At 36.7% G+C, this 26,211-nt stretch overlaps 1 protein-coding gene and 1 pseudogene across 1 annotated transcript; one reads left to right on the top strand and one right to left on the bottom strand.

Moving 5' to 3' along the window:
- The first annotated feature begins 20,889 nt into the window (after nucleotides 1-20,889).
- LOC149149133 (UDP-glycosyltransferase 13 pseudogene) lies at nucleotides 20,890-21,486 on the top strand (annotated as a pseudogene).
- Nucleotides 21,487-22,830: 1,344 nt separating this feature from the next.
- On the bottom strand, nucleotides 22,831-24,681 carry LOC149149132 (uncharacterized). The gene is made up of 2 exons (XM_089442393.1): nucleotides 24,502-24,681; nucleotides 22,831-23,655 (listed from the first exon to the last, which is right to left on the bottom strand). Exons 1-2 carry the CDS (start codon nucleotides 24,679-24,681, stop codon nucleotides 22,831-22,833), a joined length of 1,005 nt encoding a protein of 334 aa, XP_089298519.1.
- Nucleotides 24,682-26,211: the final 1,530 nt, after the last annotated feature.

The following is a 26,211-nucleotide window of genomic DNA, read 5'->3' as shown; positions in this document are numbered from 1 at the left end:
TCAGATCACCAACCCATAACCAGCACTTGGATCTCACACTTCCTCAGATCTTCATCACTCACACACTCTTGCACCTTGCTTGCTCTATTTGCCTAATGATCTTCTCCTTATATAGCCTTAGGCCCTTTACAATACCACGGTCCAAAACCATAGTAACACAATACCATCAACTTCAAAACTAGGGATCAACACGTCCGTCGAGACGCCATGGTCCAAAACCATAGGCACAACTTCCAAGGACTAACCGCCATGGACCAAAGGTACGTTTTCACATACACGCGCTTTTACTGAAGCCAACCTGCGTGTACACGCGACTTGGGCTTAATGAACCTGCGTGTATGAACTTTCTTGGCCTGCTGTACTAAGATCTGTCTTCTGATTAAGTGCCATCACCTGTACCAACCTCTAAGCAACTGTACCAACCTCTGAGTGAGTTGCCATCAAGGACAACACTTGAATCATAATGCCAACAATCTCCCCCTTTGGACTTGATGGCAACCACCACACCAAGTCACTCTCCCCCTTTGACATCAAGGGCAAAGGGTGAACCAAGATATCCTCTTCTTTGGTATACCTTCTGCTGTCCATACTCCCCCTGAGTACCTGCTGCAATCTCCAAATGTGCTCCCCCTTTGTGTATGCCAAAGTGTACCAATCTATCCATCCTGCTCTTACTGAATTGTGCTGTTCATGCTCCCCTTGACTGTAGGCAAGATCTGCAAAAGATGTTCTTCAAGAAGAACAAGGACTTATACATCATAGAAGACCTTCCTATCACCAAAAGACTCAATACATACATTCATCACCCAACCTAGTGGGGATATACCAATATTGACTCATCTACCTAACCATGTGGAGATACATTAAGAGTTTACTCATGATAAGACATGAACATTACATCATTCATCCCAGGCATAGTGGGGAAACCAACATAGGCCGTTACATGACCTTGACATCATAAAAGAGATACATGACATAGAGATGAAATATCTAGACCAGGACTTATGAAGGCCACCAGCAGCATCATGATCTGTACCATAAGCATCAGCCTGCAATACCATTCCTTTGATCAAACAGCAAGATGTATCATAGACTTTATCAACAGCTTCTAATCATAATGCCAACAATGCATTATTTGAAGTATATGCTCCCCCTGAGCCTGTGCCATAAGTATCAAGACATTTCCAGACATCCTCAGTAGACTGTAACTGTTAACCAATAGAGCATATATTGGACTGGATCATATCAGACCCCTTTTCTGAGTCTGTCCCCACTGCTTTTTCACAAACTGACATATACGCGACTTTGAAGTGTGAAACTCGCGTATATACGCGGCTTTAATTCATGAAACTTGCGTATGAGAATTAGAACACTGAAGTTTTACATCTTCAGCTCCCCCTGAGTCTGTTATGTCTGTGCTGTGCTGAGTACCCTGTGCTGTGCCACATCTTTCTGGCTGAACTTCCTTCTTCTTCCATATCTTCAAGCATGTTGATGATTTCTTCTTATCATGAGCTTTGTTCCTGCAATCTCTTGCTTTATGTCCAAACTTGTTACATGCATAGCATCTTACATGTTTCATATTCCTCTTATAGCAATCAGTAGCTTTGTGGCCAAATATATTGCAAGAAAAGCAATATCCATTAAAGTACCTTGAATGTGATGATCTTTCTGCATGATGGTCTTGAAACCTTCTTCTTCTACATATGGCTGCAATATGTCCAAGATTATGACATACATAACATTCAACATTATTCATGGGAGGAGTAAAATATTTTCTTTGAGGAGTCTCTTTCCTTGATTGTTGATGAGGTTGACCTTTCATTTCCTTGTAGAGCCTTTCAGATTTTGCATTAGAGATTCTTGTCTTACTTTGTGAACCAGATTCACCTTCAATAGACTCATGAAAACCAAGACCAGTTTTGATAGCAGGGGACCTTTGATTACTAAGAATATCATCCAAGATCTTAGTACTATCTTGAAATCGTAATAGTTTATCCTTTTCTTCTAATTTACTTTTCAAGATATTTACCTCAACTTGATGTTGCTCTTCTTTGTCTAGACATTGCTTCTTCAAGGTCTCTTCAGCTTTCCTTCCTTCATCCAACTGATGCCTTAGTTTGAGGATCTCGTTTTCTTGCTCTTTATTCAGTGCTAGCAGCATTTGTCGAGTTCTGGAGGCACATTCCAACAGATCTTCTAATTTGATGATTTCTTCTTTGAGGGCATTCTCCTTTTTGCTAGGTATATCTTGCTGATCTATGGTTTGATCTGATGCTTCATTTGTTTGTCCATCTTCATTCTGAGGTGATTCAGGATATGAATTCTTACTTCCACTCAACGGCAGGTTGTCATTGTTCCTTTGAGTTGTCTTCTTCTTTTGACGTGCTTTCTTCCCCATTGTTCTACGAATCTCCTTCAAGCGATCAAGCTTCTCTGAAGGACCTGCTCTGATGCCAATTGTTGGAAATAATACTGAGAGGGGGGGTGAATCAGTATTATCAGATCAATCAAACTTTTTCAATTTCATACTCAGAAACATATACGCTACTTCAATTAAGTGAACCCGCGTGTACACGCTACTGTGTCTAATGAAACTCGCGTATATCCAGAGATCTTATAATTAAGTTATCTTAGTCTTCAGTAAATGCATCAGATCATTATTAAGCATATTAACAGTAAACAGGTGCAGAATAACAGAAAAGAACATCACACAAGAGCCACACACATGAACACCATGATATAAGGTGGAAACCCAATGTGGGTGAAAACCACCTGCTGCAATTCGTCTCTTTCTTCTTTAATAAGAAACTTCTTTTACAATGCACTGGTGCAGTCATTTACCAGCACGCAGGCTGCAACCTGTAGAGGGCTACAACCCTCATAGCTCTTGTACTAGCCGATCCATTTACTAGTACGTAGGTGCCAACCCTACAGAAGGCTACAACCTTCACTCGTTTTCCAGCTGCTCCTGGAAGGGAGCAACAACCCCCTTGGCTCTTGTACTAGCTGATATGTTTACCAGTACGTAGGTGCCGGCCTACGATCTTCCCGGGACCACGTTTCATACATTTTCATACTGGATCCATGAAACAATCACCATTGTAGAACAACCTGCATCATCAATCACTGAAACACCCAATTCTGAATCACTGTAACCCTGTCAACAACAACCAAACAACATAACAACAACCAGATCCAACTTCATCTTCAAATATCATACTTCACATTGTATACGCTACTTGGATGAACCCAACCTGCGTGTATACGCTCTTTTACCAAAGCCAACCCGCGTACAGATCTGCAAATTCTAACTTATAACTCTGCAGCTATATAAAACATACCCAGATCATAATAATAAACATGCGTCAGTAGATCTAATCTATCCACAGTCAAACCATATGAAGATAATCATTCCAAGCCTTGAGATCTCGTTAACCATAATTCATCATCCTCCACATGAGTGAAACCTTGGTTCAAATCACCAACCCATAACCAGCACTTGGATCTCACACTTCCTCAGATCTTCATCACTCACACACTCTTGCACCTTGCTTGCTCTATTTGCCTAATGATCTTCTCCTTATATAGCCTTAGGCCCTTTACAATACCACGGTCCAAAACCATAGTAACACAATACCATCAACTTCAAAACTAGGGATCAACACGTCCGTCGAGACGCCATGGTCCAAAACCATAGGCACAACTTCCAAGGACTAACCGCCATGGACCAAAGGTACGTTTTCACATACACGCGCTTTTACTGAAGCCAACCTGCGTGTACACGCGACTTGGGCTTAATGAACCTGCGTGTATGAACTTTCTTGGCCTGCTGTACTAAGATCTGTCTTCTGATTAAGTGCCATCACCTGTACCAACCTCTGAGAAACTGTACCAACCTCTGAGTGAGTTGCCATCAAGGACAACACTTGAATCATAATTCCAACAGTTCCCACATGACGGTCGTGGTTGAAAGGAGCTTCACCGATGGAAGGAAGCACTTTCTGCATTGAAAAAGGTGGCTTGACTTAATAGGAATCAAAAGAAAAATTAGTCCAAATGAATCCATATCTACACTCATTGATTGCCACAGACCAAGTTGCAGAGTAGGTCCTCTTGGATTGGCAATTCATCAATTAACCTTGAGGTTGCAGCTCACAACCATTCCTCGGTAATTTCTCTATCGCCTACGAAGGTAGGTATTTCTCTATCACCTAGCAACAAAGGTATCTAAGAAGCACGTCATAAACCATGGGCTGACACTTTCCATGGGAAACCTTGTTCTTTTCCTCCTATCAGCCCCTATCCTGATAATTCTCATTAGAAATAGGAGAAATTATATAACCCTCATACCATTCCATGATGTGACAGGGAAAGATGAAATTATAAAACCCTCTTTCAAAAAGAGTAGAAATTCGAGTGACCAACAATGGAAAAAAAATCATAATTATGAAATTATAAAACTCCTTTGGCTGATCTGACCGGGTTGCATGAATGACCTAAAGCTTGTGCCCTCCTCTCCTATTATTCGAGCAATAAATTACCTCTCCCTCCATGCCTGTCTGTTTGGTAAAGGTTGTTCCTTCCCCTCAAAATTATATAACCATCGTGCCAAGAGGGGAAAAAAATTGAGGAAAACATTTATAAGTTGAGACAAATAATTAATCTGCCATTTATAATTTATAATAACTGAAAAATGAATAAGTTGAGATAAATGTTTTAAAATCCTCCTTTTGTGTAGTGGTTTATTTTTTTGGTGCAATTTTATGTCGGATATTTTTATTATGTAAGGGAAATGTTGCATGAGGTGGAAGGGAATATTTCATGTATATATATCATTTTCTCTTGAGGACTAGTTGTTTTTGCTCAATATGCCATTTTTTTAGGATAGTATTTCTATGTGAATAGTGGGAAATATTAGTTTATGGATCAACCTTTTAGCTCATTATCACTCACAACTCTTTCTTAGAGAAAGGACTCGTAATTATTGAAAATATTGCCTATCACATTTAATGCCTCTTCACATTTCTACTCCTTTTCCTTAGATTGTGACAACATCCCGGGATTGTCAAAAACTTCATGATTTCTTCTCTTCCCTAGTCGTGTTGATCTTCCTTTGAAGTTTGTTGTGTCTTTTTCTTTTGTTTATATATATATATATATCTATATATATATATATCTATATATATATATATATATATATATATTCCCTCCTACCAATAGGCCATATCCTCGAGGCTAATTTTATTTCCATCCACTAACCTTATCAAATCATTAATTACATCATTTATTTCAATACTTCCTGTAGTAAAAAATAAAATGTTCTCGCAAAAATGTACTTCAATTTGCAACTGGACCAGCTTGACATAATACCTTGAAAGCACAAGTACATTTCTCCTCACCATCCACCAAATGGTCCTCATACTGATGAACCTACTTCATAATGACATCGAAAAATATATTATCTTCACTGTCACTTAAGCAAGAAGCACATATTATTCATTCCTTTTTTAACTCCACAATGGTGATCTTGAAGATGTTCCAATGAGAATTTAAAAAACGACCTCACATCATCTACAATTTTGAACTCTTCTTCCTAAAGAAGGTAGTCGCCCTTTCACACTTACACTATTTGGCTATCATTTCATGCCTAAGACAACACTTGGTGCCTATTGTGAGTACGATGATGATGGTAGGTGCGCAAGTGTCTTCCTTGTGACTCAGTAGTAGAGGAAACTAGTGGCATCACACACAAATGGACATGGAGAGAATTAGTTGAATGACCTAAAACTAGAAATTGAGAGACATTAGCTGTATTAAAGTGGCGCATTGATACGATTTAGGATATCTTGGAGGACACAATTATATCGATGGAGATGATAGTTGATGCACATGACTTTCACAGTAAGCTCAGATGAATATTGTGGACGATATGATGTTAGAATGATTTGAGGGCCATATAGGTGAATAGATCACATACTAATTGTGTGATGAGATGCATCTACAGCCTTAGTATAGGCATGCCAAAGAGGAATTTGGATTGTGCACAAATATTGGAAATGTTGACACCCAATCTTTGGGATTAGGAAAAATTATGTAAATATTCTAAATAGAAAAAAATAAAGATAGAAGATGAAGAAACATTAGGATATGAAACCAAATTCTCTCTTGCTCCTTTTATAAATTCATATTCTCTTTTAATGCAAAACACAATTCGATTCAGAGTTACAAACCTACCCTGATATGGTATCAGAGCAACAGGTCCCAAATCAACTCTCTCCTCTTGTAACTCATATTCATTGACATATTCCCTACAATTATTTCATTCTATATTCTATCCCTTTGTACTTTATATATCTATATTCTTATTCAAACCATGTGCCCATAGTGTATATTCCATGTGAGGTCATTTGAAGTTTGACAAGACCGTTGAATTGTGGTTGGAATTCCTACAAATTGTGATTGATTCTTTCAATGGTGTGTGCTCTCCTGCAACAACGTTGATTTGCTACATGGAAACCCTACACTGAAATGTGTTGGATTGGTATGAATTATAATGTGAGTTGTTAAAAATGAAATTTTTTATAAAAGATTTGTTGCATATATATTACTTTGTTCATAACCCTTGCTAATCCTAAGTATTATTTAATTTCTAAATAGGCTTACAAGTCATGTGTATGGATTTTTAAATGTTGTGGTGAGTCCTTTTTAACGGTTGTGAACTATGTTGTTTGGTGCACTCAATGCTCTCTGTGTTGGAATGCTACCCCTATAATTTGCGATGATGTTCAACTGGTTCATTGGTTCATTACCGTGTGTTTGTTCATAACTGTGTGTTGTTTGGTATCATAATTTTATTGCATTGGTACACTACCTATGGCAGCAACATTGAACAATCCTTCATTGACCATGGTAAACCACCTCGTAAAGCGAAAGGAAATGCATTTAAATTTTCTCATTATCTTGTGGCACATTGCAACATTGGAGTAATTGAATATTTATTTAATCCTTCACTTACTTCATCGAAAGATGCTTGGTTTCTTGATTCAGGAGCAACAAGCCACATGAATTTCTAAAGAGATTTCTTCGAAGAATCCACTGAGAACTAATGGATATGCTATATACTCTTAATGTTCTACTCCATTACCAGCTGATGAATTTGACAACCGCCTGCAATGGATTTCAGATTCAAGAGGTACTTAATAAGGACTTGTTGGAGAAGAATAATTACATGTTTGATCCTTGGGAAGCATCATCCCTTGTACCTGGTTTCAATTTGTTTTCCTTCTACATTGGGTACTTATTAGTTTGGTTAATGACTATTATATGTCTTTTTTTCGTAATTTAAGTGTGAAATTCCTTCCAAATTTATAATAAACAATCCTTAAATGTGGATATATGTAATTTTCTATGAGTCCATCACCTCAAATTTTCTCATCAATTTTCCCCTTCAACTAGGTTAGAATTCTTGCATTATTGCATTGAGTATAGATACTAGTCCAATAGGCTCACCCATGATTGTAATGATCACACACATCTCATATTACTTACACACAACTAAGCATGAGAGCTGAGCCAAAATTTGAATGGTCCTCTCATACCAAATTTTGGTAGGTCCCTTTTGGACCTCATACTAGCGAGAGTCACAAACTATTGTTGGGAAAATTTTCGTTATCAACAAGCAAGTGAATTATGTAATCAAGGTCCATAATAAGGTTGAGAACAAAAAATGTGGTAATTTACAACCTTCAGTTGGATCGTAAGGATTTTCTCCAGAAATTTTCAAGGTGGGGGAAGTAGTAAAACTCACACATAAAGTTCATTCCTACAAATATTCCACTCAAAAATGTGGCTGAAAAATAATATATTGATCCAAACATAATTATTTATACTTTCTTCTTGGATAATATCTAACAACATATAAACAAATTTATTTGCCTAGAGATCTAAGTAAGAGGCCTACTAACATTTCTTAGAAGAACATAATATGCCATCCTCAAAATCCTCCACCTCCTCAACTTAAAAAATGATATTAAGGGAAGGAAAAATTACTTTTAATCCTAACACACCAATATCATTTTTTCTACTTGTTTTATCAATAAATATAATTCTATTAATGAAACAAGATTACTATGTAATCAAAAAATGTTAACGCTCAAAACAGTTTTGTGAAAAAATTCCATCATCGAAGGAGAACATATAGACAAAGGAGATATTAAGATGAGGCTCCCATAATAGGTACAACTTAACCTCCACCCATAAGTATCCCATTCTAGTAGTTTGATTTAATGTTATTGTCCCTCTTTAATGCATTCATCACTAAAACACATGAACTCTTGAAGCCTAATATTTTCATATATTGGAAAGGCTTGGTTGATCCAATCCCTCTACTCTAGTATTGCTCGAATGGGTACGTTGTCAATATATTGTGTTTATACTTAAGGTAATTTGTGATCCAATTTTTGGTATCATGAATTAACTAATCTCATCCATTCTGTACTTTATTTTGTATAAACATGAGAAGGAGACATAAAATTGTGACTTACTAGTGAAGTCACTTCTAAATAGTCCATGACATCATAAGATGATCCATAGAAATATCACTAAATTTCAACCCATCTTAAATAGTTATCAATTTAATAATTCATTATATAGTTTAATATATGCTATTTTCTAAATAAACCATGGTTGATAATAATTTTGTTAACAAGCCCAAAAATATGTTTCATACTTTTGAATGAGAAACTAATTACACTTTTGTTCTTAATTCACCAAAGTTGTCTCTCCATGAAGATAACTTATGCTTGACGGGTTTTATAAGGAAAGAACATTGTCCATGAAGAGGTACAATAATGGGACTTCTATTTCAATGTTATCAAAACCAGACCAGTCATCAAATTGGTCAACCCCAAAATTTTAACTAGACTAGAGCCATCAAAACTAGACCAAAAAATTGATTATTAAAAAAAAGCATAAAAAATTCAAATTTTAGGGAAAATCATGTACATTCATCTGCATCCATACAATCAACCCCAAAATTTGAACTAGAGTGGAGCCAAAAGAAATGAGCAAAAGGTTATTCAATACATAAAACATTCAAATTTTAGAGAAAAACATATATATTCCTCTGCATCCATGTGAATACAAATAATTTATACACAAATATATAACGCTTCTCATTTTTATAGTAAGTAGGAGTGCATATAACCAAAACAACACGAACTACATACATCTTTGAACCATAATACATCAACAAAGGGGCTCTAAATGAATTGTAGAGTCAAAAAATAGACATAGTACTAATGAGTGAATATAGCGACATAGTTGAGAGTTTAGAATTTAGAATTTGCAATCTTGTCATATGGTACTAGTGTTTGGTTGTGGTTGCATTGATTGTTGAACCCCTTTGTCATGACCCTAGAGAAAATGTACACCTTCACTCAAGCCATGGAGACACTCGTTTCATCACAATGGAGTTCAACAGTCAATGCAACCAACATCAAGGTACATTAGTCTAGTGTTATTGATTCAATGCCAATTCCATACCATCATACATCATAGAATCCAAAGGACACCTTGCAATCCTACCAATCTTGAAATCTTGAAAACTATTTAACCATGGTAAATCCAAACTAAATGAAGTTGGAAACACTCTAAAACAACTTTAAACAATTAATGCTAATATTAAAAATTTAAGTAAAAGTTGACACTATCCTTATCTTTCCTTTTCAAAAAGAAAATATAAGGAGAATCTCAACTTTTAATTTAACTTTAAAAATTAAATATTACCATTAATTACTAGGGTTAGGTTTTGTAGGGCCCTAAGGTTAAGATATTCTTTTTCCTTTTAGGTATTTCTATTAAAAAAATAATAATTGGTGGTCATTATCTATGTTGCATTACATTCATCAAAATTGGTCAATTTAGTAGAGAACTAGTCACTTTGGTGTTTTAAGGCAAGTTCAATACAAGACCAACCTTAGCAAATTTGAACCACCAAATTAGACTAGTAGAACTCTAAAACCATTGGGACCAACCAATTCTACTAGTTCTAGGCTAGTTCCAATAAGAGGGTGCCATTCTCATCTTCCTCTCAAGTCATTTTGTTGGATCCTTTCAAGAATGGTCATTTCGAGAGTTCCATAAACTGCCGGACTATTGTGAGCACCTAAGATCATAAGTAGTTACACCTTGACAGACATAAATTTGCAAGGAACTAGTACATATGTCCCAAAAAATATTTAGTGACACGTGCATGCAAGGAACTATTATAGACCTCCCAAGATAGCTAGTGAGGACATGCATGACCAAAAAGCATAAAAAGAAATTAGCCACCCTCAAAAACCTTGCACAAAACATCGAAGTTTGGTGCAAATGAAATTGTTGGTAGCCTATTAATCCTACCAACAATCATTCCCTCTCCAATTTCACAAGAAGCTCTTACTCAATCTACCTCCTCCACTATGGTTAAAGTAAGTTCTTGCAACTGTGTGAGCTACGAAAAAATACAATTTCCTTGGAATCTCCACCAATATTAGGGAACTGGCCTTCTCTGCATGCACCAACTATTTTGGGCTGATTGATCAGTTAACTGGATGATCATTGAGTTTGACTGAATTACCACTACTTATACCTTCCACCAAAAGTTGGAACTAGTTTAACTGACAACAACCTGAGATAATCGACCTTTATTGCTACAAATTAGCAATCACATATGCATAACTGAACTCTAACTCCTCCAACTCGAATTCACTGAGTCAACTGGGTGACACAATCCATGTCACACAAGTTAACATCATCCAAGTTATCTGTTGACGTGGAAATTCAAATTTTCTCAATTTAATCAAGGAAAAATCAAATTGAGAATTTCTTGGTGCATTTTTCAACACATAGTTCACTTGAATGTATTACTTTCACTATGAACTTGGCATAATTCACATGTTAAGTTAATAAGGTTTTGTATTGATGTGGTTTTGTGTGTTGTGCATATAAACAATAGGTGTCCATCCAATGCTATCAGAAACAAGACTCCCTATGAAATGTGGTATGGCAACCTTCCTTCCGTGATTCATCTCAAGGTTTTTGGTTCCTCTTATTATGCCTTCATACCTAAGGAAGAGAGAAACAAACTTAGTGCAAGGAGTCACACATGTATCTTCTTTGGGTACGCATACATCCAAATCATACCATCTCTATGATGAAGTGAATAAGAAGTTTATAATATCTAGAGATGTGATGTTTCTTGAGTCTTGCAAGACTTACAATATTGTTGAGCGACACCTTAATCGGTTGGATATCTTCGAACATGAAAAGTGTTTTCAAGATTTTGATAGTGAAATTCCACATCTCCTTCTCTTAGCTCTATATTTTCTATGAAAAACCTTGAAGAAATCAGGTTGAAAAAAATTCCTTTCCCTACTTTGTCATGAAAGAGCTAAGATACTACTAGCAACAGGTAGAAAAATCTGACAAGCAGTGAGGGTACATGCAAGATACAAATCAAGGGTTAATGCAAAGGCATGTACTGACTATATACATATCATAAAACATCTTCCATCCCACTTAGGATGCCTTTCATCATGTCTGGTTAGTCATAATATCATGCTTGTTACAACCTCTGTATCTTAAATAAATAAGTCGTAATACTCTTCATCTTCTAAGCTATGTAATAAATAAGCGAAGGGGAGCAAGGAACGTAGAGGAAACACATGGAATGACTTTCAATGCTTGCAACCATGAATTTCATTGAAGAAATAATGGTATGACAATGATAAGAAGACTTTTAGGCTACACTAAGAGGTGTATTTCAAAAGATGTGCATTTTTCGTACCTACCCTCCAAAGGGTTGTGCATCACATGAAGTCTTCATGTGGTCCCAATATTCTGTCATACCTTGGGTTCCTTTGTATGCTCATCTTTCTCCTCAGCTCCTCGAGAGGCATTTAGCATGTAATCCTTCATTGTGGCCCCTAAGAGAAATAATTACATAGTTTCTGCGGGCAATGATTGTTGTAGGATGAGGCATTGGGAGGACACATCTACGCGGCATGAGGATGCATGGAAAATTGGGCAGTTAAGGGAAAAAATCACATAGTTTCTGGAGATAGTGGGTTCCGGCTGAGGGAAGGACATTGGAGGAAACCATTGTGCAATTTTGAATGCTAAGTGAGGCTAAGATTTCTATTCATTGCACGGTTCCACTAGGCAAGCGAAAATATTGACAGTTACAAATGTGAAGTGTGAAATTTAGGAAAGTTGGATGAGGCTAGGTTCCTAGGGAAACTCCGAAATTTGGCTAAGTGTGGGATCAGTGGAACTGATGTGAATAGTGATAAAAGTTGACTATGATCAAACACTTGAAGACTTAACGATACAACATATACGATATAGAACATATAACAAATACTTCGCTTAATGCAACAACCTTTGTGGCATCTTACGACAAGTGTTGCTCTGATGATAGGCTTTGGGAGGATAAAATTGACACGTGTGTAAGAGTGTCTGAAATGAGTGCGAAACATGTCTATGTGGTGAGGACAACCCATTCTCAGAAATATTTCCCCTTGAAGCAAAACAAACCTCCGTTTGCATGACAAGCGATAAACCCCATGCCCAAAGATGACACATTCTATGTAAAGATAAAGGAATGAACAACTCTTAAATCGAAAATAGGAGCTTGAGATCATCAACTTACCAATATGTGACTAAGGAATGATCAATCACAGTAACCACAGTAGGCTCTGAAATTTAAGTGTAGGCCAAAATTTTGGAAGGTGTTGTAGCTGCTACAATAGATCCTTCACCTTCTTGCTAGTTTCTTTCTCAGCTAGTGCCTTGAAGTCTATGAACTTTGAGAATGTCTCATCCTTCCTCTGCATGAAGAAGATCCAACGCTCCCGTGAGAAGTCATCAATAAAAATGACAAAATATTTGTAACTCGTAGTGGAGGTTGTCGAGAAAGGTCCATAAACATCACAGTGGATCCTTTCTAGGATTGCATGTGCTTTGTTGTCTCGATCATGGAATGTGGATTTTATGTACTTCCCCAATGTACATACTTTGCATACATCCTACTGATTAAGTGACCCTTTATGGAAGCGAGTGGTTATTTGTTGTATAATATTCTAAGTACCATGATGCAAATGGCCAAGTATTTTGTGCCAAAGTTCATTTACATCACCGCCTACACTTTATCTTCCTTAGTGCCTAATGCAGCACAATCTTCCATATCTAGCTTATACAGGCTATTCACATGAACCTCGATCTGCTTCACCTGCCCCATGGTTATGTGTCTTAGGAACACTTTTCCTTTGCTGAATATCACTTCACAATCATGGTCTTCCAAAACTGCAACAAAGATGACATTTTTCTTTAGGCCTGGAACAAACATGACATCCTTGAGCCTAAGAGGGGAGCGTGAATCCCTCTGAAAGGTGATTCTACCAATACTTGTACCTTCTGTCATCCCCAAACATGATATGAATCTAGATATCTTTCTCCTCTAGGTCACTAAAAAAATATTTACAACTTGTCAGTGGAACAATGCAATTGAATCCATGTACCACACACTCCCCATCATTGTGCTAGACATGCATGTGATAAGGTTAAAGTCAAGCTCGAACTATGAAGCCAAGGTTTAACCTACTGCTCCTCTTAAGGTATTCTTGCGTGCATTTTTGAGTGGACACTTCATGGCATAGTGCCTGCATTCATGACAATGGATGCATTTAATTTTTTACGGATCTTTCTTCTTTCCCAGTTGACTGGATTCTGGTTTGGTTTGATATTTATTCCTTTTTCCCTTATTTCCCTTTCAAACCAATGGCAATTTTTATTTACCCTCGCCCTTCAGTGAGGTCCCATCTCTGGTATTCGCCTTATTTCCTCCTATACCAAATCAAACCATAAGTGTTACCAATTTAGTAGTTTCTCCCTTCCATTCACTGAATCTTGATAACTATGCTATCTCTTGGGAAGGCCCAAAAGGGTTAGGCTTACCAAGACATCCTCTAAAACAATAACACCAACTATTGCAAGCTCATAATGAACTTGTGTGAACCTACTCAGGTACTATGAGATAGTGTCATTCTTCTACATCTTGATATTTCAAAGTTCATCCTTCAGATCGAGTTTGCTGCAGTCACTACTATTCGGAATAGATCTGTCAATGCCTACCACATTGCATAAGTATTTTCTTTCCCATGGAGATTGATGACAATGTGGTCTTGTACTCCCTCCAATATTATTCTCCATTCCTTCATTACATCTTTCTTCCAGTAACAAGGTTTTTGGCATCACATTTCTTTGGTTTTGCAACATCTCCCTTGATGTATTCTAGAAATCCATTGTCATCGAATACATCCTCCACGTGATCCTTCCATGCGATGAGATTATAGTTGCTTTCCAAGGCATACTCTAGCCTCAACCAATTGAAGGAGATCCTACTACACTGAATTGCAAATTTGAACCTCGTGAGAAACAACTTCAAAACTCCAGCGCTAATGTAAATCCTGGTATAATACCATGTAAAAATTATGGTGTAGATTTTCAAGTGCTCATGAAGTTTTAATCAAAATTACGAGACACAAACCTAATCTAGTACACTATGGAAGTTAATTCCCAATTTAGAACAAAAATTTCGGACATGCAATAAGAAATAACACACATGCACACAATATTTTTCTTGGGGAAAGAGATCTCGTAAAAACTCCAATATATTCTTGTATTAATCTGATGAAGAAAGATGTATTAAAATTGCTTTGCTCAACTGAGCACAACCAACAAGTGAATAACCTCTCCCTCTACTCAATGAGAAGCATTGTTACCTTTATTTGAACCCCTATTTCCTTCCCTAATTCCTCTAGAAATTATGGCAACATTTGTACACTCAAGACTAATTTACAACTGATATTAAACTACCTTGAAATATCCACCACTACCCTTCATTTTATATGATACATTTTTAAAAATAAAAATTAGCTTAGTTTGTCAAAAATAAATTATGAATGGATTTTGCTAATAACCTAAAATTGTAAATGTTAGTTTTAAAAGAAAACGATAAAAAATTTCAATGGCAAATAAACGTTTTTGATCGTAAATAAAAAATTCAACTACTACTTTGTTTCATATTAAATGATAATGCAGAATCGAGTGCGCTGCCCTGATCTATTCGATATAAGTATTGAATATTTGACCTAAGAAATAAACAGAAGTGAAAACGACGGTTTATCATTGGAATTTAACAGGGGTTTATACGTCTTATTTTGAAATCAACCGTAAATCCGTCCATTGGGACATCAAATTCTAGGACTACATGTAGGATTGTTTCAAGGGTTGTCAAAGTCTACATTAGTTTGCTACAAGCCGTTCTTCCCGAGGCCAACACCTACAACTTTCTGACCCATCGTCCCAACACCATTGTCTTCATATAATGTGATTGCGCACAAAACATAAGACCGCACTCGGTATATATTTAGGTTTTTCCTTTTAACTTTTAAACTAATCAGTTTCCCATGAAATCCAAAAAAATGGAAATGGTGAGGTTGTGCTGGATTTCAGTAATAACGATATCATTGTTAACATGACAATGCTAAGAACAGACGGTCACTACCGTGTGATTGAAATTTAAACATGTCATGTCTGCTGGTTTATGTTTCAGTTAGGTTTACACTGATTCAAAATTTTGACATTGACTTGTGCTGGATTTTTTTTTCTGTTTTTCCAAATCTTATATAGTCTGAACTACTTTATCTTAGTCTTTTTGCTATAGATTCCAAATTTCGAGTTTTTCATTTGCTATTACAACCTGTCCATCTTTAAATATTTGTTTATCATAAAAATATAACTAGCATTTGCACTAGATGTTGCAAAGAAAACGCCGTAAGGCATAAAGTGCGGAAATCCATTATCCATGTAGTGTGTGCATTATTCAACAAGGTGGATCTCTCTAAATTTGTTGCAAACATTTATGTTGTTGCATTGCTAATTTATTTAGAATCTACTACTACCTCCTCTTCTTGGAATATTAAATTTCTTATCACCCCATGATGACAATCCCTCTAATTATTGGCATCACAATTTTTGCACTTTAGTGGCTTTACCTTCAACCTAAAGAAACATGAATTTAAGTCACTCAATTAAAAAGAAATTGCTAAATTGCTATTTATCAGATTTTGAGTAAAAACAATTAATAACTCATATTTACAACACTTTAAATATTTACAACCTATTAAGTCTTGTATTTATAACTCATATTTATAACCCTTTAAAATGAAACTAACTATCTATATTTTTATTAATAATAAAAAGAATCTTCTTTATAAATCTAACACTCACATGCTACTCCTATATATTTATCTTATATTTAATATTGAGTGTCCATCAATTGAATGACAAGATGAAAGCTCAACTTAATTGCACATTTTTGAACTGCTTTGTGGGAATTCATGTCCCATTAATTTAATGACAAATTGAAGTTTCAAATACAGCACACATTTTATACTAGATTCAGAGAGTTCATGAACAAACTTTCAAGGTTTTAATGGATCTAGGTCATTTGTATTTTCTCTCATATTCTGGGTCGTTTGTATTTTCTCTGATGTTGACTATACTAGCAATTGTCCCAAAAGGTACAAACCTTAATGTCCTTTTAATGATCAAGCCTTATGTGAAAACAATCATATTGATGCACTAGTGTACATTGATTTGTTACATTTGTCTTGGTCTATAATAGAGGTGTAAGAAATATGCATTGCAAGGTATGTTGAGAATTTGGTTATCTAGTAAGCTTAGAGTCATTCTTGAGTCATTATCTTTACCATCTCAGGAAGAAGAAGAAGAAGAAGAAAAGCCTATTGAATTGAAAAAGAGCCCTAAAAAGTATTAGGATCCATGGGTCATTTTTTTGCATCATGTAGCAAGATAACATGGCTAATTGATTATGCCACATGAAGAATTAGCCTTTGCCAATATTTAGGCTTATAACTCGGTGATTTTTTATACTAATATTCTTATACCAATTTACCATGATAATTCTATTCTAAATTAAAACATTGTTTGCAGGCTATCGCGGGAGCTGAGCGTTTGCTCCCTGAAAATATACCTTCAAGGTTCCTTAGGTGGATAGCAGAGCTACTATACTTGACATTGGCAGTTTCTAATGTCGGGCTGTGTAAGGCCAGGATGCCCTTTTTGCTTCTTTCTTTTTTTTTTTTTTTTTTTGGGTAAAACAAGAGACACATTGTACCAGAAGACATATAGGGATTCCGCAGAGGATTCTGTTAAGGTTAAAGTCAAATAACTATGAGTAAAATTCATAGGTACTTTTTTGAAGTACTTATTCTATTTCAAGAAAGATCATTCTATTGTACTAAGCAGTGTGAAATGACCCCGCTTAAGTAAATACTGTGTTAGTTCGAATAAGTTTGATAGAATTTAAAATAGGCCATGAACTACTAAGATTTGGCAGAGCTTTATGAATGTTCAGTTAAGTTAGCAGGCTGTTGTCCAGAGGCACAGTTTCAAAGAGAAAATGCCATCTGAAATGAACACTGTTTATTTACTTGTGGAAAATAACCATTAAATAGTCCAATTGAGAGGCAAATGCCAGTATGCAGCCTGCATTTTTTATTATCAAAAGAAGTTAAAGCTTGTTATGCATACCAAATGACAAATACTAATCATTCACATCGCAATAAGGGTTGGAAATTAATAATTCTGGAGGCACCAAATACAAGAGTTCAATACAACGATAAAGCTTATTAATAAACGCAGGGTAGCATTGTCATGCAGGGCACACCAATCACCCATTTGCTACATGAGTTTCCAAAGCATCACTGGACTCTGGCATGATTAGCATTCAACTTGCATTTTACGAGATAGTAAAACTCATCACTGGACTCTGGCATGATTAGCATTCAACTTGCATTTTACGAGATAGTAAAGATACATGGACAGGGTATCTCTAGAACATGACATCATGCTCCTGAGTAACAAATCTAAAAGATATTTGTATAAACAAAACAAATACATTTCCAACTGGCTTATCACATATTTCCTTAAAATTTGTGATAGATAACCTACCATAAAGAATCCAAAACTCAAACTGGACTGGACGATCTCTTATATCTAAACAAGACTGGGGACTTGAGGCTGTTGTGCAAATTACTGCATACACATTCCATGACAACCTGTACTACAAACTTTCAAATATAATCTGAGCTCCCATATCCCTCTCAAGGAATTATAAGTTTTTCTCCAACATAGATGGTGTCATTAGTGTACTTATTTGCAGATTTTATCTGATCAACTGAAACCTGCACTCAACCAAGGAAACAGAACCAGTTACACAAGACTTATACAATGGATAGAAGGGAACAAGATGGCAACTTTAGTTTCACATGCATTCAAAAAGCTGAACAGCAACTACGCTAAGAAATGCTCTACAATAAGGTGGAACAAAGAATAAAGATACTTGATAAATAGATTCAGACCACTCACCAAAATACAAGAGTTCAATACAACGATAAAGCTTATTAATAAACGCAGGGTAGCATTGTCATGCAGGGCACACCAATCACCCATTTGCTACATGAGTTTCCAAAGAATCACTGGACTCTGGCATGATTAGCATTCAACTTGCATTTTACGAGATAGTAAAGATAGATGGACAGGGTATCTCTAGAACATGACATCATGCCCCTGAGTAACAAATCTAAAAGAAACCTGTATAAGCAAAACAAATACATTTCCAACTGGCTTATCACATATTTCCTTAAAATTTGTGATAGATAACCTACCATAAACAATCCAAAACTCAAACTGGACTGGCCGACCTCTTATATCTAATCAAGACTGGGGACTTGAGGCTGTTGTGCAAATTACTGCATACACATTCCATGACAACCTGTACTACAAACTTTCAAATATAATCTGAGCTCCCATATCCCTCTCAAGGAATTATAAGTTTTTCTCCAGCATAGATGGTGTCATCAGTGTACTTATTTGCAGCTTTTATTTGATGAACTGAAACCTGCACTTAACCAAGGAAACAGAACCAGTTACACAAGTCTTATACAATGGATAGAAGGGAACAACATGGCAGCTTAGTTTCACATGCATGAAATGAACACTGTTTATTTACTTGTGGAAAATAACCATTAAATAGTCCAATTGAGAGGCAAATGCCAGTATGCAGCCTGCATTTTTTATTATCAAAAGAAGTTAAAGCTTGTTATGAATACCAAATGACAAATACTAATCATTCACATCGCAATATGGGTTGGAAATTAATAATTCTGGAGGCACCAAATACAAGAGTTCAATACAACGATAAAGCTTATTAATAAACGCAGGGTAGCATTGGCATGCAGGGCACACCAATCACCCATTTGCTACATGAGTTTCCAAAGCATCACTGGACTCTGGCATGATTAGCATTCAACTTGCATTTTACGAGATAGTAAAGATACATGGACATGGTATCTCTAGAACATGACAACGTGCCCCTGAGTAACAAATCGAAAAGAAATCTGTATAAACAAAACAAATACATTTCCAACTGGCTTATCACATATTTCCTTAAAATTTGTGATAGATAACCTACCATAAACAATCCAAAACTCAAACTGGACTGGACGATCTCTTATATCTAAACAAGACTGGGGACTTGAGGTTGTTGTGCAAATTACTGCATACACATTCCATGACAACCTGTACTACAAACTTTCAAATATAATCTGAGCTCCCATATCCCTCTCAAGGAATTATAAGTTTTTCTCCAGCATAGATGGTGTCATCAGTGTACTTATTTGTAGATTTTATTTGATCAACTGAAACCTGCACTCAACCAAGGAAACAGAACCAATTACACAAGTCTTATACAATGGATAGAAGTGAACAAGATGGCAACTTTAGTTTCACATGCATTCAAAAAGCTGAACAGCAACTACGCTAAGAAATGCTCTACAATAAGGTGGAACAAAGAATAAAGATACTTGATAAATAGAGTCAGACCACTCACCAAAATACAAGAGTTCAATACAACGATAAAGCTTATTAATAAACGTAGGGTAGCATTGTCATGCAGGGCACACCAATCACCCATTTGCTACATTAGTTTCCAAAGAATCACTGGACTCTGGCATGATTAGCATTCAACTTGCATTTTACGAGATAGTAAAGATACATGGATAGGGTATCTCTAGAACATGACATCATGCCCCTGAGTAACAAATCTAAAAGAAACCTGTATAAACAAAACAAATACATTTCCAACTGGCTTATCACATATTTCCTTAAAATTTGTGATAGATAACCTACCATAAACAATCCAAAACTCAAACTGGAGTGGACGACCTCTTATATCTAATCAAGACTGGGGACTTGAGGCTGTTGTGCAAATTACTGCATACACATTCCATGACAACCTGTACTACAAACTTTCAAATATAATCTGAGCTCCCATATCCCTCTCAAGGAATTATAAGTTTTTCTCCAACATAGATGGTGTCATCAGTGTACTTATTTGTAGCTTTTATTTGATCAACTGAAACCTGCACTTAACCAAGGAAACAGAACCAGTTACACAAGTCTAGAAGACCACAACATGGCAGCTTAGTTTCACATGCATTCAAAAAGCTGGAACACATATCCCCATATTAAACCACGTCCTAATCAGAGAGTTGCTATGATTGACAATCTAGGCCATGACATTGCCACATCACATATACACTACATCCACTTTAATTATAATTTCTTTCTGACGGGCCTTCCTCCGATTCTCGGAATAGATTTGCCAGACCCTCTTCTAGACAGATCTGATATTTCATTCAACTGGTTCATTCAACATTCCCTTCGGCTTCAGGAAGCTCATGGAATTCTGATAAATACATGCCAAGAAATGGAACCAGCACAAATAAAAGCTCTCAAGGAAGGAAGGTTCTGAGCGCTGTTGAAATGACCCCTTGTATTTATCCCGTTGGGCTGCTAATAACTTTGTCTCTGTCAGAATCTGAAGAGAAGTTTGAGAAGGAGGGCTGCCTCAAATGGCTGGACCGCCAGCCCGCCTCGACAGTTCTGTTCGTTTCTTTTGGGAGCCACGGCACCCTGTCGAAGAATCAGATTCAGGAACTAGCTATGGGGCTAGAAGCAAGCGTGCAGCGGTTCCTTTGGGTGTTGCGTAAGGAGCCTCCTCCTCCAACTGAATCCACGATGACTACCAAAGCAGATATGAGGGAGGTTCTACCTGAGGGTTTCGAGACTCGAATCCAGGACCGTGGATTTGTGGTGGATTCATGGGCGCCTCAGATTACTGTCCTCTCTCATCCATCCACAGACGGTTTCCTTTTTCATTGCGGTTGGAATTCAATGATCGAAAGCATCTTACATTTACATGGAGTGCCAATGATCGCTTGGCCTCTCTTTGCTGAACAGAGAATGAATGCCTTCCTTCTAGTGAAGGAGATGAAGGTGGGCATTGAAGCGTAGAAGGGTGCAGATGCATTGGTGAAGAGAGAGGAAGTGGAAAGAGCGGCGAGGGAATTAATGGAAGGAGAGGGGGAATGGAAATGAAGAAGGGGATGGCAAAATTGAGGGGAAGGCCCATCATTGAGTGACAACTGTCTTAAGGATGGAAAACATCACGAAAATGGTTTCTAAAAAGCGCAATATTCTCAACTGCCTACGACATTCCAATAATCTGAACTGCCTACAACATTTTTCACTGACGGTCTAATGGCTGGAGTTTATTCCATCGTCTAACAATCGATCTAAAGGGCCATAACGAGACAGCGCGGCATGGAGGGGAGTTCCTTTCAGAGGGAACGCCTTACGGCGTAAATATTTTTGAACTCCTGAAAGGGTATACCTATCCACTCTTAAAACTATTTTGCAGATGGTGCAAGGCTTTATGAACCACAACCCCATGCGAGAATTCAGAGAGTTCACTCACGCAGTTGCATAAGCATTCGTGGCATAATCCTAGATTTACTTCTCTGAGCCCATTAGACTTGAATGCTATTCTTCGACACAAAAAATTGCAGACTTCTTCATGCATGGCAAATATCAGTGCTAAATGGTGTTCAGCATCCTTGTAATTATGATAAATTTCAGGTGATTGAATTACGATATAACTTTCAGGCAATATAATTTGATTTGCAGATTCCAAAACATTTTAGTAATCAAATTTCCTTAATATTCTGCAATCTTGAATTTCATTATGTGTGCTCTTAACAACGCTCAGGAGACTTTGCTAGTTTCGATCAGAAGATTGCACCCTCACATTTCTTTGAAGGATCTGGATGAAATGGCATGTTTATTATTATTACTGGCAATGCAATATCTATGGCGATCTGGCCTCTTCTGTGAATTCTACTCGTTTACTGGCATTCCATTTTAGTTTCTCTTTGAACCATCTCAGCTCTATGGTTGTTTCCCATCGATAAAGAAAATCCATGGCTTAAGGAGATTCTCATGACAGAGAAAAGAAATGAAAGCGCGAAGTCATACTTGACATACAGAAAATTAAGAAACCATGAAAGAAAAGAATTAAAGGAATCAGAACCATTATATAAATTGCCATTGTTCCATTACAGTTCAAGCAAAATGTGGCTTCTTGATAGAGGAACATAACATGCTGCATTCATAGACATTTAATTGCTTGCTTCCTGGACATGATTTCTCATGGATACCACTGTACTCAAATTGCAAAGGCAAAATACATCACAAATACACAGACAGCAACTAAAATAAAAGAATCTTTAGCTCCTTATTGACCTACTACTACTCATGATGATCACCAGTGCTGCTGTTTCTGTAAAACCCCATCTGATCCTATGAGCTCATCAAGAGGGACCGAAGAATCTCGCTGCTGTCGCTGGAAGCCCACTCCATCGGATCCACAGAGCTTATGAGCGGCCGAAGAATCTCATGCACGACTATCCATCTGTTGCTGAAAACATCCGCAATTTTTATACCCACATAATTGACAGAGAAGGGTTTGCTGTCGCTCACAACCAGCGATTGCCTGTGGAGGAGAGTCTTCAGTCTTGTGCCCGCCGGAAGCTGCACCAGATCTGCCAACGGCAGCCTCATGTTGGGAACCACATGGTACCTCACATTGTTCGAAAATTCTTGGCCTTCGCTTGAGAAAACAGAATCGTCGCTGAGAGTAAAGATGGTGAGGTTTTGCAGGCGCAGAAGCTCAGGGGACTTGATGCGCATGGCCAAGGCGAGGATGCTGTAACCGCGATCTCTAAGACTGAGCGCTGCATCTTGCAGCATGAAGGGCGTTATGACATTCAGGGGATGATCAGGACCAGGACTAGCTGATGATGATGGTGATGGTGACATCATTGCAGGAACAGGGGCTCCCGCAGTTGTGTCATAATTACTGTGATCAAGATCAAGATCAAGAAGCAGCTTGTCGACGCCATGGATCGCTAACAGCCCGTCATTGAGAATGTCAGGATGCGAGACAAGAACTCCATTAATGTACACTGGATGATACTCGGCCGGCATCTGAGTGGAGGGAGAGATGGAATCTTGGCGGCCACCTCCGTGAGAATTACCTGTGACGACGAGGCTGCAGTGGGCGGCAATGGCTTCCAGGTTTGTTCCGTTGGGCAGCTTTTGCAGATCGGCGTAGGTGAAGAGGCCCTTGGCGATGTGGTGGGAGAAGGCCCATCATTGAGTGACAACTGTCTTAAGGATGGAAAACATCACGAAAACGGTTTCTAAAAAGCGCAATATTCTCAACTGCCTACGACATTCCAATAATCTGAACCGCCTACAACATTTTTCACCGACGATCTAATGGCTGGAGTTTATTCCATCGTCTAACAATCGATCTAAGGGCCCATAATGAGACAGCGCGGCATGGAGGGGAGTTCCTTTCAGAGGGAACGCCTTACGACGTAAAAATTCATTTCAGATAGTCCATAGATTTCCTCTACCTCTTTAAAATATATGATAATATTAATTCATTTTAAAATAAATATATTTTATTAAAGTTGTTGTTTAAGTTTTGTTTCAATATATATAAGGTTGATATCACTTGTTAAAATATTTTTAAAAAGTATATAAGTTTTAAATATCTTACTCTTATATATATAGCTTATATTATCTTTTTATTTAAATAATATTTTATTTTTATTTTAAAAGAGTTAAACATACTTACACAAAACTTTCACTTGTAAAATAAACTTCTAAACTCAATAAACAAAAACAAATATTTGAATGTTACACCTGAATAAATAAAAACAAATATTTAAATGTTACACCTCAAAACAGGTTGGAAAGATCACATTGCAAAAAACAGGTGTCTTCACAAAAGATCACATTGCAAGAGGAAGCGCAACCTTTGGGAGGGACGACTTAATTTTGTAAAATAGGTGTCAACCAGTGATTCCAGAGATGATTGAATTGTCAAACAATAGGTGTCAACATTCCCTAATGTTGGAGGTACGACTTAATTTTGTAAAATAGGTGTCAACGAGGTGTAACAGATTCCAGAGATGATTGAATTGTCAAACCATAGGTGTCAACATTCCCTAATGTTGCACGTAACCGGTTAGTCACAAAGCTGGGCTTCGCCTTGACACGATTTGAAGTTGAGTTTCTTGAATTTCGTGGATCCGCATACATCTGGGGAACAAATACAAATACTATGGATCCACTCTCCATCCGCATAAAAATCTGCCACCAACACTAAAGATGAGGTCCTTCCAGGCTCCATGCACAACTTATACGTGGTCTATAAATTAGATTAGATCCATCACACGATCATCAAATTTGGAAGAAGAAGAAATAGGTTTAGTTTTTCCTTCTGAATTAAGGAGATGGCCATGAAGTGCTGCAAGAACATGGAAATGCTGGCGTTGTACTGGATTTCAATAATGTTGTTAACATCCACGATTCTGATTACGGACGCCAAAGCTGCGAATGAAGGTGCGTTTGAATGCGCGCGTCGAGGATTGCTTGGTTGGACGGGAAACGCTAAGGATGCATCAGGGTGCCACAAACCGGGGTACCCTGTACCCCCTGGTTCTAGCTGCCCTCCCCATCTTACTCGTCGTATTCTGCATCTGCACGCTTAATCTAACAACATCTGCATCTTACTCGTCGTATTCTGCGTGCTCAATCTAACAACATCTGCCGCTTCGCTTCGCATTCGCTCATTCAATTCTCTCGACACACAAAACACGAGTCATTCTTCTTTATATTTAGTGTCTCACACGACTTATTCTTCTTTACATTCAGTTTCTCCTGTATGTAGAGTCTCCATAAATATCAGTCATCTTGTCATTTACCATGAGATCTCTATTATCCAAATAAAACAATGGACCTGGTTTACATGATAAGTGTCAGTAGATACAATTATGCTTTATGCTTTATATTTCAGTGATGTTTATATTCTTTTAATTTAATTTTCATGTATACAGTTTTATTTAAAATATGAGTAAAAAAAATATTGCTTTGTTTTGTTTTCCATTATATATTTTATTTTAACTTTTTTTTTTGTTTTTTTATAAAACAATGATATTATTAAAAACAATTATTATATGAAGAGTGGTTAGATAGCTTATGGTTGTACCAAAGAATGGTGTTACCCAAAAAATAAATGCAAAAAGCATGAAAAGAATCACCTGGAATTGTTTTAAGGCTACCATCATCTTCATATGACTCTACAAACTCCTAATCAACAATTTCCATATACCGAAAAAAACTATTTGATTCAACATTGGAACTTACTAACTACTTGTATATATATATATATATATATATATATATATATATATATATATATATATATATATATATATATATATATATATATCTAAAAATTAAATTTAGTATGAATAATAATATAGATAAAAATTAAGAATTACCAATATAACCTATGATTATACCTTATAAATAATATTAAAGTATAAAAATTAAAAAGTAAAGAAAACATAAAATTGAGCTATAAAACCTATATAAATGAGCACTTAGACCATCTAAAGGATTAAGTTACATAGTTATGTAACATTTTTCATGGTGTGTTACCTAAAATCTTAATTCATGGTTTTAAAGTTGCTTTCACTTACTTACGGAGAAATTGTGGAAATTATATACTCTAGCATCTTTTCCATAAACATATCTCAACCTCCTATGTGTACAAGATTTTGACTGTGTGCTCCAAGGATCTTTAAATTATATTTTAATTGTTTA

Source organism: Pinus tabuliformis, chromosome 9, assembly GCF_031772625.1.
Source record: "Pinus tabuliformis cultivar Carrire ecotype Pingquan chromosome 9, CPIR1, whole genome shotgun sequence".
NCBI classification, from domain to species: Eukaryota; Viridiplantae; Streptophyta; class Pinopsida; order Pinales; family Pinaceae; genus Pinus; species Pinus tabuliformis.
This window is presented reverse-complemented; position numbering and strand designations above follow the sequence as displayed.